This window comes from Zootermopsis nevadensis, unplaced genomic scaffold, assembly GCF_977971745.1.
Source record: "Zootermopsis nevadensis isolate Lab colony 2312 unplaced genomic scaffold, Znev_1.0 Znev_ptg000013l, whole genome shotgun sequence".
NCBI lineage: Eukaryota > Metazoa > Arthropoda > Insecta > Blattodea > Termopsidae > Zootermopsis > Zootermopsis nevadensis.
Window position 1 is genome coordinate 7,420,462 of NW_028259145.1, and position 16,536 is coordinate 7,436,997.

A 16,536-nucleotide genomic window follows, 5' to 3' on the forward strand; every position below is an offset into this window, starting at 1 on the left:
CACTGAGTTTTTCACAAATTCATTACTTAAAATATTGTCTCATCCAGATGTTAGTATGTTTCACGTTATCCTTAATTAAGAACGCAATGTAACTGCTCTTTTCTTTGTTCTGCAAACAACTGTTCAAAAAAGTTCACAATTTAACTGTATATCACTTCAGAAACTATCTTACTAGCTCCAAATTTACAAGTAATTACCAACTTAAGGCTTAAATTAGACTTGTACTTTTCATAAAATGTTTTTTTCCATTATAATTAAAATTTACAGAGTCTTAAACATAACACAATACATGAATTTAACTTCCCTTCATACCATATGCCTGTAAGATAGTTCTGGAGATTTATTTGTCACCAAGCATCTATCCCTATTCTGAAAATGATATTAGCTGTAACACAAGAGGCAGTGATGGGTGAATTAATTTCAGACATTCATAATTTGGAATGTTACCACATCTCTGTTCCACAAACGTTTCCTATGAAAAGTCAAATTTGTCTGGCTGGAATTTTGCTGTCTGTTAAATCCTTTTTTGTTTTGTTTCCTTTACAGTTGGAATTTGTAATTGTCCCAATTTCTTGTAAACAAAACATTGCAGTATTTCAAAATTATAGGACAAAAATATTTATCTCAGGGATTAAACAACTTGTCAATGAAACCATTTTGTTCCCAGTGAATACATAACCTTTTAAAACTCACTGGTAACTATATGTACCTTCTGCATCCCGTATAAAATAATGTTACATTTTCCCGCTTCTATCGTTTCTCGAACTATCGTTTTATCGCATCGATCGTTCAAAAATCTTAGTCCCGGCCCACAATTTTCCCGCAATGATCGTTTCTGAGAAATTATAACAAAATTTACGCGATGTTTTTAGAATTTAAAATGCTGGGTTTTGAGATAAATAAATACCGAAAGACGCACAGTGTTTTTGGAATACACAGTAGTGGTAACCTGTTATGTTGCCCAACCAGCACATTCTTTGGAATGAGGGGTCAGTGGTGCAGGGGTGATAGTTGGAGTGAATGGCGGTGCTCATTGTCAGAAATATTATGAGTTTAATTAGGGTGCACTCATATTTCGTTCCAGGGATGCCAGATGGCATGTGCAGTGTGAATTTATTCACAAATGCTTTTATTATAAGTACAAAGGAAAGGCAGGCGACACTTTTCATTCTTCTGGTTCATCTCGGTTCCCGTGGTTCAGTGTCTTCTACAGCTACGTTTCATTGAGTTCGGCAGTAATAGTATTTCCATTCTTCCTGTTATTGTCCGCGAAGGGGGTGGGAGTAGTGAGGAAGAGGAAGACGACGAATGCGAACCCGAAGTTGTGCCGAGTTTTGCCGAAGCATTGGCAAAAGTGAAGTCGTTCTTTTATGCGCGTAATATTAGTGAACGTGACAGGGAAAACATTTTGAACGTGGAAAGAGCTCTGTTTGGCCTAAAATGTTAAATTTTGACAAACCAGTTGGCCATTAAAGACTTTTTTGGTAAAAAGAAGTAACTTTGAAAGAGAAACATTCATTTTTTTTAAATTTTTAATGCTTTCCCGCAACTATCGTTTTCCAGTATTCATCGTTTTTATTTCCCACCCCCGCCGAAAACGATGCATTAAGGTTTCACTGTATAAGACTTTCCTGTATATCACAATGGATGAGGATAAGAATAAAACATCTTGTAAACCTCCACACAATGAGAACCACATTATCGTTGCATCTGACAACCAATTAAATACACACAAAACAGAACATTTTATTTAAATGAAGGACATTTGCTTTTACAAAATGCTAAAATACTCATATTCTGAAGTATAAATTACGAATATGCAACCAGAGACTCAAATATTCTCTTCAGGAAGTCAGACCAGCTGATTTTGGGACAAAATTTTGTAACCAGAACATGATTAGTTAGCTGCACAGAAGATATCATATGGACCATGAACACCTGTTTTACAAGCTAGGAACAATATGATTAATTTACTTTTTAACAAGAATCAGAAAATCACTGTCAGACCAACAATTGCGATGGCATGCTTATTTATATCTCTTGCAAATCACTGCGTACGCATAAATAAATTAACATATCCATTTGGTTCAACTACAACTGGTAAATATGATTACAAAACAAAAATGTAAATTATTTGGTTGTAATAGAAACAACACAGATACCAAGGGGGATATATTCATTTAGTACTCTGAAGTCACACTTTGATCATCATACTGAATGAAATACTATAGATTCAATTTACATTTAGATGGAACACAAGTAAAATTCATATTAAATTATTCATCTGCAATACTTTACCAAGACGCAAACAAATAGAAGACTTGGATTTAAAATGGAGTCCATACATCCATGTTCTCTATAAAATATTTCAACCATTAGAAACTGCATCTAATATACAGTGATTAATACAAGCCAATTAGCACCTAATAATTGATTTTGTCTTATATGTAAAAGCAGTTCTATCTCTGACATTTTGTAAGATGTAAACAAAAAGTATTGCCCTTGTAAGAAATGATTCAGAGAAAGAAAGAATATATATATATTTGTGATAATACAACATCAAAGGAGCCCATAAGACATGCATACTTAAATGGGGAACAAAATACTTTGAATGGAATTGTCTTCACAGACATAAATTTGCAATTCCACATAAAAATATATGTAAAGTGTACTCTTCTTGCACTTTGAATGCAATCTTATTCTCTCCCACTTTGTTGGCCTCTTGATTTATTAGCTAACACATTTCCAGATCACTGATTTTATCGTCATAATTAAAAGTTGGTCTGATTCACACACTAACGATAGCATGCTTCTTTTAAATTTAATTCCAAGCACAGTAAACGGTACCTCAAGTTAAACATGTAACTTTATTTATGGACTTAGGCACCGAGGACAGAAAGGCAACATAAAAGCAATGTCATAATGCAGATGAAAGTTGTTATTAATTAAATTGCAAATATTCTTCTCTTTCCTGTTTGACTGAAATAGTACATTTCCCTGATGTAGCATTTTCCCTCTGCATTTAAACACAATTAAATCCACATTGATGATTCAGTGCTGAAATTCTATCAACACTCACATCCAGGAACTACAGGATTCCATCACATACATCCCAGGTATCATATTTGGCTGACTTACTGTCCCTTCTTAGTTTAAAAAATTCTCTCACAAGCACCAGTGCTTTCTCAGTCATACACTTCAGTCTGAGGGAATAGCAATAATTTCCTCGCAATCTGTGGACAAAAAAAGGTCAAATGATTATAATCACTTTAACCTTTGGGAGATATTATATTAACATGCCTAATTTAATAGTAAGAAGAGCCAGAAATATATTGTTTTGTAACTGATGAAAAAAGAAACTCTGAAGGCTGACTTACAGATTCTGTTACAGCCAAAGCTAACCTCAATTACCCATATCACAGGATTACAGGCTGCTAAGTAAATGCTTTGTGAGTTGTATGAAAAGCTATCCCTCAACATATTTCTTATATTAATCACCTAAAATATATACAATTCTTTATGCAGACGTCATATCAAGGATAGCTTTTATGGAGAATTGGAATCAGTATTTGATACATTTCTTTCATGAAGTTATTCACTTGTGGAATGAATTTCTAATTCACTTTTAAAAGGGGTTAGAGATACAAGTGTGAAGATTTATATTAAGGGACGGAACCCCACCGAAAAAAAATGTTTTTCTAAGAGGCTAAATTTCGTTTCTTAACTACTTTTTATAGCCCACAGTACGTAATGTTGAAAAAGTGGAAGAACCGAAAAGAATTGAACTTGGGTTGCAGAAATACTGTAATCATGGAAAGAGTCGGAACTTGGCACATGGACAAACGAATTTGCCTAAATTAACAGGTAAATATGAAGAAACTGGCAGTGTTTCCTACCTTAATTGAATAGATCGCTGCTTCTCAGTTATTCCAGTCATGCCACCACCACCCACTGCCATATTAAAAGGAGGACTCCCAATTTTCCCAAAGACATTACCCTGAAGATAACAACGCAAGTGCTTGCCGAAACATCCAGAAACCAACATTTTATTACGCTGCTTATTCCAGTAAGCCGAAGTTACACATTGAAAAAGCCAGTTGCTGCTTACTGTAATGGAGAATCAGTGGCTGCGATGTTACTGCAGGCTGTTTCATTCCACTACAGAGAGCATTGACGATGATTCTTCTTCGCCGCTCTGGCTGCATCCACGCAGAAGGTTCTCCTTAGATGTTTCTTCATACAAGTTTTCTCTTCTGTTGCCCTCCGCCATCTTCAGGATTCAGGACGTGCCTCCTCTTCTGTGGTATCCTCGTGTGAGCCTGATGCATTGTTATCTGCAGAACCCGATCTTCTGTGACCACCCCTTCACATGGTATCACAATCCTCAGAATCGTCTATGGGATTCTCGAGGGGTGATCGGTGTCACATGTAGGGTCTCCAAATGAAAAATTCATAATCGTATTTTATGTTCATGGGACAATCAAACTTACTCTTAATACATTAACGTGTGAGAATTTTTGTTTTAGTACACCTCATTATATTTTGTGCTGACAACTGGTTTATTATTCTTTGAAGACTGCGTCTAATATTTTAATGTTTTTACAATTAAAACTAAAGAACTTTTATCATAATTCAGCTTTCTCTTTCGTAATGTTAGTACCATTCAGTTTAATGAAGTAAGTGGGACGTGTGTGAGGCAGTGGTGAATACTTTGACCACGCATGGCACTGGCGATGGAAGACAGCACCAGATATTTCAGACAGTGTTATAAACGCGTACAAACAAACCTTTACTCTGGAAAGGTATACTTATTCACGAGTATATAAGTTATATTTATATAATATAATATAATATTATACACAAATTCACAAAACTTGAATTTAATCATGTAACTCAAAACAATAAATTCTGCAAGCAGATGAAGCAGTTATTTGAGTTTAATTTCGAGGTCAGAGGCTGAGAGATACAGAGAAAACACAAAGTGCGAAGTTGATGTAGTAAACTTGCTCAGTGAGAAGTTGTCTTATGCAGTCGAAGCATTTTTGGGTGCAGGTACTCAGATCAGACATTCGTGTTCTGTACGACGGTATCGTAACATTCTACAGAAGTTCCGTATTAAAATCCTAATTTCTCTGCAGTTTTCTGTTGAATCTCCATACAAAATTTGTTTGAATTCTACTCTGAGCAAAACTTCAATGCGGGTGGCATTACAAACTAGAAGACCGACATCGACACGGACTGAGTTCCACTGTCTGGGCACATCTGATATTTTGCAAGTGTTGGGGAACTCGATGTAAGCAGGTCACTTAGTTCTGAAATTAAATAAGATATCCCACCTGGTCCTTGATTGGTGGATTCAGGGATGCAGTCAGGTGAGGAAGCCAATGGGGCACTCGACACCTGCGCTGTTGGATACTCAATCTGTTGACACGAAAACAGGAATCAGTTGCTTGTAGTAGTTGGTTCAACAGACACATTCGCCCTTTTTAGTGGTTCCTTGCAACAAAACCCAAGTTCGAGGCAACTATTTTTGCAGTTAGCATTACGCATTCAACAGAAGTGCCCCTTTGCACCATTTCAGACTCAATTAGACTTTGATGCCACCTGCTGTTAAGTCGCGCGACTAGAGTAATTTTCAACCTGGAGGCCATTTCACCCTCGTCAGTATGAAAGACGACCGGGAATAAAATTTACCGACGAACTCAGCAAAACAGGGTTGCTTCCGTGCGAACACTGTCCAAATACTTAACAACGATCACAAGCGAATTTCAAATAAGAAAATGGAGCAGAAGACAAAAAAGGAACACGTGGGATAAAACAGCTGTTTTATGGTCATTTTAGCTTCATTAGTTTATTCTTGTTTACGACATTACGTAATATAACTTCGGGTAAGCTGCTCGACATCTGATAAGTACAGCCCGCCATGATTGGATAATGCTTTTTGGATTAAGTTCCAGGTTGCAAGATATGACCGAGATGTGTCTATGGTCTTAATTTATTAATCTAACATTTTTAATATTGTTGTGACATTCAAGCGACACAGAAAAACAACACTTTCTTGCAGATCCTGAAAATGGTAAATATTGTCAGAGCTTATCTAATAATTAATTATTTTCTTGCATATGTTTTGAAAGATGAGTTATAAAATATCACTTATCATGTGAGGCAAAAATAGAGAGGATTTTTACTTAACTTTGTAACTTGCAATACGTAAATTGTGTACAATCAGGTACTGAGAAACTAATGTAGGTTAAGTGTTAACACTTACTGTGGTTGCACGCTCCAGGGAGGTCTCGTCCAAGGATGGTGACACAAATGAGAAGTTCTGCAATAGAAATTAAAAAAGTCACATTTAACAAAATTCTTTTGTGTTGGAATGTCTTCACTGCAACATTTGTAAGATCAGAAAAATGCGTATTTGGAAAGAAGTTGATAATATCGTAATAAAAAATCTGTCTGTCAAACTAGAGTTACGGTGCACAAATATCGGCCAAGGCCTAATAATGACATCAGAATTATTACTGACTGTAACACCTTGTATGGAACGTGACCCTCGACTTCCAACACGTGTCCTAAAAGGGCCAGAAATTAGCCTTGTTCTGATGCGACATGCAATAAAAGTAGGAAAATTACATGTTCTCATCTTGAAAGGGTCGTCGCTCCTGCAAGACCGAGGGTCAGACGACACACCGAACTGGTTTTCATCGGTGCTGATGATGTCGTCGAGATGTGGGAGGAAGGGTGGTGATATCTTCTTCGCTCTCAGTTCATCCCCGTCGATGGGCTGTAGATAAAACACAAGCATAACAGAGTGAAGAATTCTGGCGAAGCAGACAAGAGAACACCTCAGTTTGTTATAATTGCAGGGATTACAAAATTAAGTCTTCTGCATTGATGATTTCTTGTTAAGTGTTTTGTAACGTCGCACTTACTGGGAGTAAACTTTTAAGATGTCTAGTCGTGTCCATAAGATTTGTACATGAAATAAATTTCAGATCAGGTATCGTGAAACTTTTATATTACGATTTGCTCTGGGATTACAACAATTTTCCTTCCGTTGTCTGTCTCTTGACCCCTTAATATGTCACTGATCTCGAAATATTTTGTACATCGCAATGTCGATGTAAGTGGCCCTGGGCAATTTCCCTACGTTAAGGACTGCTGGGAATGTAGACTGAACTTTTTATTTATTTATTGAAGTTTTGAAACAGCAGCAACTTCTTGAAACATTATCGATAGCCTTGAAACTGCACTTTGCTTCCTTAGAAATACATTAGAGTCTGACCTTCAGTTATTCAACGTTCAATTTTTACGGACGTGCTCCATTTTGTAATCGGCCGACTCAGAGTGTACCAGAATGAGTCGCACTTCCTGATCACATTTCATTCACTCCATCTCTTTAGATTATTTTTTATAGCCTTCGATAACACGAGCGGAGATCTACTTTAGTTTCTTAACTGAAGTTACCAATTTCCCATAACGAAGCGATTTCTTTCATTAAATGTCGAGTGAAAAGAGAAAGTAGTTCATTTTACCCGCGGAACAAATTTAAAGTCTTACAAAGACTAGATAAACGTGAAACTATGCAACAAGTGGCAGAAGAACATGGCGTCAGCAGCGTTACCCTCGTCTGATTCGTTGGTCATCTAAATTATCCGATCGTCCTTCGATCCCGTGTAGATTGAATAATCGGGACTTTGGTTTCTTACGTCCAGGAAGAAGATGGTTTAGAACTGAAGCATTTCTGTACAATATTTCATGGTAACAGATTTGGGAAGACAACTTACGGTGTAGAAAGGATGGCTCTTGATTTCCTCGGCGCCCCTCGCTTCACCACCTAGGCGAAAGTTCGGGTCTCTAATCAGCAACATTCCGATGAGACTCGAGGCACGTGGTGGGAAAAAAGGCGGTAAGACGGGCTCTTGAGTCAAAATTCGGCTGTAAAAGAGAATCGAATTTGTAAATCTGCCTTTACAAAGTACATCTACGTTCCCTGTTAGTATTTATTTATTGCTGTCAGTTTTCCTGTAAATGACTCATTTAATCTAAGCCACCAAAATAGGTTTTGCATTTTCATCTATAATAATATCTTGAGATGTTTATCTTTGTTTTCTGTTTCCTTCCCTGTCCCTCACATTTAATTTAACCCCTGTATAATATTTTGTTTCGGGTAGTTTTCTGCCTGAAATTTGGTTTCTTCCATGAAGTTGATTCTCCGCGAACTTCACTGGTATTAAAACGGATAACAACTGGTCCTCTGTTAGGGTCAAACTAATCTGTGTAGGACTTTGTTGAAAAAACATTGCTCTTCGCAAATAAGGAGACTCACATAAATAATGCCTGAATGTTCATTTCTTCGAACGGCCTGGAGTACGACAACATCTCATATATCAGAACTCCCAGGCTCCACCAATCAGCTGCCTGCAAAAGTACAAATTAGGACAAGAGCTTTAATCAGTCACTCCCATTTCTTTGCCCCCTCCAGAAACAGAAATAATGGATTCTGCTTCCTGTAATGTACGCTTGGTAACTGATGCATATATTATGTAATTATAAGCAGCTGATATACATATAAATGTGGTACTCTTTAATGTTACTTTTTCGGTGTGAGATATGAGAAATATTTGCCCCATTATTGAATTTATATTCGTTGTACCGGACCTTCAGATTATTCCACTGCGATGTTGTGTTTGTCTCCGTTACACAAAAGTACGAAATAAGTATTTTCACATCTTCATGGAAGAAAATACTTACCATGTCGTGTCCTATCCTCCGGATTACTTCGGGGGCCATGTATTCGGGAGTACCGCAGCAGGAGTACGTTAGTTTGTTCTGTCGATAAAAACAAGATTTTAAATAAGTTACATGTGACAAGAAATGAGACACAGAAACAATTCCCTAACTGTGGTACAAGAAAGAAAACTTTGAGGATTGCTAACACCCAAGGATGCCCTTCAGACCCAGTTCTGTTCATCTTCTGACGTCTATAACATGTTTCTCCAACGTAATGCGTGTTGGCGTCTTTTTCATTGTCTTCCATGTTCTTACTCGCCCTACTTAACTGGCACAGTGTAATTACGAAAATGTATCCCTTAGGAATACACGGTTAGCTGAATGTTTCACGTGTTTTCTAGGTCCCAGCATTTGTGATTTAAGTTCCTTGCCCAAAGTAAGACACGCGTTTCACAGCCATACAAAACACCTGGTAAAACCGTGCATCTTGATGTTTAATGTTTTGCAAGTGGATATGATACTTAATGGTGGAAGTATTTGTGGAATTCTAAACAGCAAATTACAGACAACAGGCAATGCTGTAGGTAATAAATTCTGCCCTTGTTAGTTGACACCCTCAGAATCTGAGAACTTGCGATGTCCCTGTTAAATGTAAGTACAAAAGAAGTACTCTCTGAATGTGCGTGCCGACATTTCAGATATTTATATTTTTATAGTTCTGAGTTCCCTCAAATAAAGAGAGTTACTCCCTGATGAAGAGAGATGCCCTCATCCTCTACATTCCAGCTTACTCAGCAAATTCAAGAGACAGAATAAAGCAGTTGGCACTAAACTTACCTCCTGATCAGACGGAAACTCTTTTGACACGCCGAAATATGTCAGAACAACATGGTCCGCGGCGTCCAGGAGGATGTTTTCCGGCTTTACGTCCCGGTGTAAGATTCCCAACTGAAAGAAACAAATGAACACGTCTCAAGAGCATTGGGGAGAAGCAAACGCATTTTGCATTTGCGATATGTGCATTTTTATGCATTCTTTATGGTTGATTTAACGACGATGTTCGTATATAGATTATATATATAGCATTAGACTTCGTAGATCGATCATAATTACGAGGTGCGATCGGAAATTTTCCAGACTGCGCCTATAAAAACCCGTACACTTATCTCAGGTATTAAATTCATCCATCACCCTCGAAGTAGTTCCCCTGGGAGTGAACACAACGATCCCAGCGCCGCTGCCAAGCCTGGAAATCTTTCTTTGTCAGCCTGTCAAGCACCATCTGCGATTCTGCCTGAATCTCTTCTATCGTCTCAAATCTCCTTCCCTTTAGCTGAATTTTCATCTTTGGGAAGATGAAGAAGTCACACGCAGCTTAGAAAGGAAGTTGGGGTCGGTTCTTGCAAGATCTTTGAGCTCCTGACAAACGAGAAGTCGATTCTGCTTCTGGTCCTCAGACAGGATGCGTCGCATGTGGAGTTCTTCCTTTAGAATCAGCTGACAGGTCCCATAGCCTATCCCAACAATGTCGCACAAGTCGTTGATGGTACGACGTCGATCTTTGTGAATGGCCTGCCGAATCTTCGTAACATTTTCGGGCGTTGTGCTCGAAGATGGTAGTCCAGAACGCTCGTCATCATCGACAGAGGTTCGGCCATTTTTAAAACGTGAATGCCACACAAAAGTTTGTGCACGACCCACTGCGGACTCCCCAAATGCTTGCTTTAGCATTTCATAGGATTCCGTAGCCGTTTTGGCGAGTCTTTGGCAAGAGATTCAGGCAGAATCGCAGATGGTGCTTGACAGGCTGACAAAGAAAGATTTCCAGGCTTGGCAGCGAGCTGGGATCGTTGTGTTCACTCCCAGGGGAACTACTTCGAGGGTGATGGATGAATTTAATACCTGAGATAAGTGTGCGGGTTTTTATACGCGCAGTCTTGAAACTTTCCGATCGCAACTCGTACATGCCGTGCATTTTAATTAACTAATTCTCGTGTTTCAGCAGGTCACTATCTATGAATCTCGCTTACGTAACTACAGAAAGTATTATTATTAATGTTCTACTACACTGAATTGAGAGATATGAAAGTTGTAGAATGAACTTTTCTGGTTATGGAGAATTACTTGGCGGCTAAATAATGAGACATGACAGAACTAACCAAAGTCCTTGCTTACTAAACCCGGGAGCATTCTTCTGAAGAAACAAGCTAAAATTCAGGAATCACCATTTGTTGTGGTTTTAGATATTTCTCACAGAAATTACAAAGGATTCGACGTACTGTGAAAAAAATAAATGGAATTTGAAGAGAACTCTGTAGCACTGAAATCAGTAATCCAGTTACTTTTCATGTTTTGTGCCCCGCGCTCTTTATTATGCTGTTCAGCGGGAGTGCTGGTTGCCTACCTCGTGCAGGTGCTGGAGGGCCAGGATGACTTCGGCGGAGAAGAATCTTGTTTCCTTCTCCGTGAACCGCCCTCGCTGCTCCAGAAGATCATTAACGTCTTTACCTGCGACGTAATCTGCAACAATAAAGACGAGATCACGTTGTTGTGATGACTCTTAGGCCACTGAATGCTGATGTATTGTATGTTTAATCCGACAACTGTATAATTACAAATCGAAGCTTTGCAGAAGGCTAAAAAGTGAAATAGTTTAACGGGAAGCGAAGAATTATTCCACAAACGGGGTACGTATGAGGACCCTACACATTTAGTTACGGTGATGTTTCGTTTGATGTACTCACCCATTACGAGATGCAGGTGATCATTTGACTGAAACGCGTAGTGGAGCTGCACGAAGAAAGGAGTGTCGCGTGTTTCTTCAAATACGCGACGCTCCGTCCACGCGTGGTCGATGTCATTCCTCTTGAGTAGTCTTCTCTTCATGTTCTTCATGGCGTAAAGTTTACCGGCGTCGCTTCCGTCCTTCTTCCTCGCCAGGTAAACTTCGCCAAACCCTGTAACAGAATCTCAGTTACGTTTCATCTTGATATCTGCTCAGGTTGTATCAGTAAAGTCTCCTTTCAAATAATTATGATATTCTATACCCCTTTTTTCAATACCAAAACTTCATGATGAATATAAAATTCATAAATACATGGTTCGTCTTCTCTTTAACAAGCTCTAAAACACTCCGATAGGTCAAGCCCTTGTGTACAGGATATTCGTGTCATTTTTAAAGTAGGCCCTACCCCAAAGAAAACGTATCTCCTTGCATAGACCAGTCTGTTAATAACATCGATAAGGTCCCTATTTGATCTGAGAACCAACTTAAATCCCCCAAAAAACAGAATGCATTAAAACGTTGAAGCACTCTGTTGGTCCACAGTTAACGCCAAGCAGTTTAAACGTATGCGGGGTGTGGTGGTAAATCGCCACGCATTCTTAACTTTTACATTAGATGGATACGAATGGTCAGCTCCAAGTCTGGCCGCTTTATCTAAAAAGGAAAAGCCTCCATTAAACAGGAGGCTAGGAAGGTCTGGCAGCTGTTTGCGACGAAATGTCCTTGTCCGGATTTGAACCAAGTTCGACCGAGTCACTACTGCCCACTCGCCGAGGTGTTGCGGCTTATCACATTTGACATGTACTGTTGTTGCTCTGGGAGAAACGCAGAATAAACTGTCTCTTCTAACTTCGTATCTCTCGCTTCGTGATAAAGAAAAACGAGATTCAAAATGGACCTCTTCACAAATGCTACTACCTATGTTATTTATCTTTGAGATGTGGCAACCACGTGGAAGGAAATATTTTGTTACGTGTTTTTTTAAATTTTTAAAAATACAACAGCTAATGAAAATTAATGTTGAATGTGCAGAGCATAGAACACATTACTAGGAACTTAAGATAGAAGAACAGCATAAGATCATTTTATTGTAATTCGAATTACGGATCCCACTACCCTCGTAAATAAATTAAACTTAAACGAGTTTATTTGATGTAATTTTTCACAATAAAATGTGCTGTGAAAACCTTAATAAATAAGAAAAATTATGTGAAGTGTCGTTCGTGACTCATGTTGAAAAGTTTGATTCACAGCAATTTCGTCTCGTATTATCTACTTCCTACTCCGCAGAAATTAAGTGAAAGTAGGGTTGTCCAAACTAGAGTCGTCACGCATTGAAGTAATTTCGATGTAAAATATTTCTGCCAGTTGGTATTCCTCTTAGCTTTAGTTTTCCGCTTAACATACTAGAAATAGCAATCTAACATTCGAGCACATTTTCAAAACCACAGGCAGTTCCCACTCTTACGAATGGTTACGTTCCTGGAGACATTTTGTAAAACGAGTCGCTATTTTCAATAAGTGCAATATTACCTTCGTTACTTAGGAAATGTTTAAATCAGTCATGTACGCCTGGATCTTCCGAACGGCCTCTTCTGACCAAACTTACCAAACCAAAATTTATTTAAAATTATTCATGGTCAGGACTTTGTCCATCGTCTGTTCTTTAAAAAGTCCTCAAAATGAATAATTTTAAGTGTAAATTACTGTCATCAAAACCCTTAGGAATCAACATTTATTAAACACGTTATCTGCTTAAAATAAATGTATAATTTTGGCTTTCGGGTGAGAACCTCGTCGAATGTTTCATGTCATCCAATACTTGACCCCCCCCCCCTCCGAGGGGGCGTTGGTCAAGTGTTTTAACCACCCATTCGGGGGGGGGGGGGGGGGGGGGTTTGGTTTAGTTTCTTACACAAGATTTTAAAACGCAACCAACTTTCCTTAAGTGTTTGAGGTTAGGTTATGTCGTCATAGGCATACTAAAATATGCTGGTCCTAGAACAATTTGGCTTAAAAATATTTATCCACTGAAGATACAGCATTCAGACTAACAGACAATGTTCTGAAATCTGTTAACCACAAAAATTCATATTGCACGAATATTCTGTATTTTAGCAAAAGCTTTTGATTCTATAAATCATAAAATGTTGTTAACCAAATTACATTTTTATGGCATTCGAGGAATAGCTGAAGAATGGTTCAGGTCCTTTCTAACAGGAAGGAAATAAAGGGTTTAAGTAAAATCACCTAAAAATAATCAGAATTCTTTCTCAAACTGGAGAACAATAAAATATATCAATTCAATTCTATGGCCATTGCTTTTTATAATTTATAAATGACTTTCCTCCAGCAGCAAATAACTTAAAAGAACCCATATGATAACAAAATGAATAACAAATAACTCACCACAACATGTTTCAAGTACTCGCATGCAAGAGTTACCAAATTGATGACCGCCTAAATTTGGCAAAACGTTGATTAACCGACAGAGTAAATTTACTTCAATGTAAATTGCATTCGTGTGACAGTGATTTAAAGTCAACTACAGTTTTACAGCACATTACAATCACAGGAGAAAGCATCATCTCTGTATTCCCAATAAGTTAGAATTTCGGGTGATTTTAATTTCTTTCTGAGGAACTGATGGAGTGAGAAAGGAGAAAGTCTTTGTTGCTAGCTTAAATTTCTTTACGTCATGATTCCAACTTCTTATAGTGGATGGAAGATTATTAAAAACTTTGGTTTCACTATAGTAAATTAATTTCTTTATTTGCTGAGGTTATGTTTGGCATTTGTAGGTTATGTTTGCATCTGTATCCGTAGACATCTGAGATTATTTGAAACATTCATGCTGTCCACCACAAAATGATTTTAATAACACATGGAATTTGCTGGATATGAAGAATATTAAATTCCTTAAATAAATTCCCTACATGATTTACTCCTTATTACTCTAATGGTTATCTTTTGGATAGTTTTCTGCTGTCTACAGTTTCCCCAGAAAATAATGCCATATATCAAGATGTTAATTAAATTTGTTTTGTCAAATTTTAATGTGTTAGTTAAGTGAAGCATATTAAGTAGTTGCAAGAAATTAGCATTGACACTCAACTCAGTTTACTGCATCTATTTTCATTTTATAATTAACAATGGAGTAATTTGAGGGGGATTTATCTAATAGAAAAGAATATTCATTTTACAAAAGAATATTGTTAGATCAATGTCTGGTGTAAAACCTGAAATTGTATCTGTTTAAGAGGTTAGGGCTCGTCCATTTGAATGCATTCTCATCAGTGAACTTCACAGTTTCAAAGTAATTCTGCTATACACTGCGTCAACACAAGGAATAATAATCGGTTTCATAGACCAATTGGTAGCCTCTTATATACTTGGAAGAGCGAATATTATTCTGGCATCAGAATGTTCATCAGCCTACCACCAAGTCTCACAAATCTTATAGATAAGAATGCACAAATTAAAGTAGCATTAAGGGTTAAAAATGGCTTATGTCAAACGTAAATCTTATTGACTTATCGTGGTATCCCGTGGTGTTAGGATGCAACGCTATAAATTCATACTTGGTACAGTTTTAGGCAGCTGGATTTTACACAAAAAGAAATCTGGTTTACGTGTTCATCGCACGTAGTTTGAAGACAGAGACACAGTGAAATCTACAGAAACGAAATGTCTGGAAAGTGTTGTTCCAGTGTAATAATAATTCTCAAATACACGGGCTTATCTAGGTTTATCTGCACATCAGTCCTTAATCGTTTTATACAAATGTCTGACTAGAATCTTCTGACGAAGGGAATTCGTGGCGTTTAACAATTTCTGGGGAATGGCCAATTCTTTCCGAAACCTCTCCCACTAGATATGTACGATCATAACCTCTTATTAGAAGTCAATTTAGTAACCCCTGTAGTTTACTTCGCACTGCAATTAATTAATAAACCTAAATTTATATTATCAGAAAGAAAGCTTTTTAAAGCTATACACTGAAACCATGTTAGATCTTTTATGCATTCTTTGTTTAAACACACAGAATTTAATTGTGGGTTTAGAAATATTATCAGAAAAACGACGATTATTTCTCTAAACAGCATTAGACAACTCATCTTTACAATGGATACGAGTTCTGTTATCTGTGATGTAGACACATCATTTTTAAAAATTATTTTGACAAACTCCGTGCTTAACATGGGTTTAAATAAGAATACGAACCATAATCATTAAATCCGCAAGTCCACACGACTTTAAATCTGAGAAGACCATCAACGACATATTTACTGTCGTCAAAACGTTATATCTCGCAAAGCTCACATTTGGATTTCATATGTCATTTAGATGCATATATAACCTACGATAATTCCAGGTCGTCTTGGAAAGGAGCTCGAAAAATTCTAATTACATACGTACAGGCAGTCAGAGATTAAAGATGGCCTACTCTTCTTTCAGACGTTTAAAACAATTGAGTCACTCTGCTCGCTTCAAACTTCTTTGACCGGACATGCGTTGTGATACGTAATATTTTTTATTGGAACCTGTCAGATTGCGAGTGTCACTATCCACTTTAAACGGAATACAAATTACAAAGAACTGAAAACGGGCATTCATAAGCATTACAAATGTTCGTTCCTTGAGTTCACAACCGCGAGGAAGAACACAGGAACTTCCATCCAGCTGACAAACTAATCTGCATATGTCGGAGTAGCTAAGTTCAAATGGGCTGTTTATGAATAATTATATGCAGAAATTAATATTATCATTTGTAGGATTTGAAGTTTTCACAGTGCTGATTCTGAAGAAAACTGTCTTCTGTGTTGTAGCGCCGTGTAATCTGGTAGATGTTTAGCGACGTTTCAGAGGTCCTTGCTGCCTCCATTGCCCTAATTATGGAGGCAGTAAAAACGTCGGTAAACTGCTATCAGAATACACGGCGCTACAACCCTGAAGACAGCCATCTTATAATATTATCATTATTTCACTGCAAGTTCCAGACTTACAAGAACACCTTT

General features: G+C 37.6%; 1 protein-coding gene across 2 annotated transcripts in view; it reads right to left on the minus strand.

Moving 5' to 3' along the window:
* Positions 1–1,726: 1,726 nt before the first annotated feature.
* Positions 1,727–16,536, minus strand: part of LOC147873865 (ribosomal protein S6 kinase alpha-5-like) — a 34,429-nt gene continuing 19,619 nt past the window's right edge. For both annotated transcript variants that reach the window (XM_087348546.1, XM_087348545.1), the window contains exons 3-13: positions 11,478–11,690; positions 11,138–11,253; positions 9,571–9,681; positions 8,755–8,832; positions 8,330–8,421; positions 7,788–7,938; positions 6,634–6,784; positions 6,269–6,325; positions 5,337–5,421; positions 4,109–4,435; positions 1,727–3,233 (exon numbers count right to left, since the gene is read on the minus strand). In XM_087348546.1, coding sequence (XP_087204672.1) covers positions 6,324–6,325; positions 6,634–6,784; positions 7,788–7,938; positions 8,330–8,421; positions 8,755–8,832; positions 9,571–9,681; positions 11,138–11,253; positions 11,478–11,690 — 914 coding nt within the window. In that variant the 3' untranslated portion in view covers positions 1,727–3,233; positions 4,109–4,435; positions 5,337–5,421; positions 6,269–6,323. The remainder of the gene's footprint in view (positions 3,234–4,108; positions 4,436–5,336; positions 5,422–6,268; positions 6,326–6,633; positions 6,785–7,787; positions 7,939–8,329; positions 8,422–8,754; positions 8,833–9,570; positions 9,682–11,137; positions 11,254–11,477; positions 11,691–16,536) is intronic.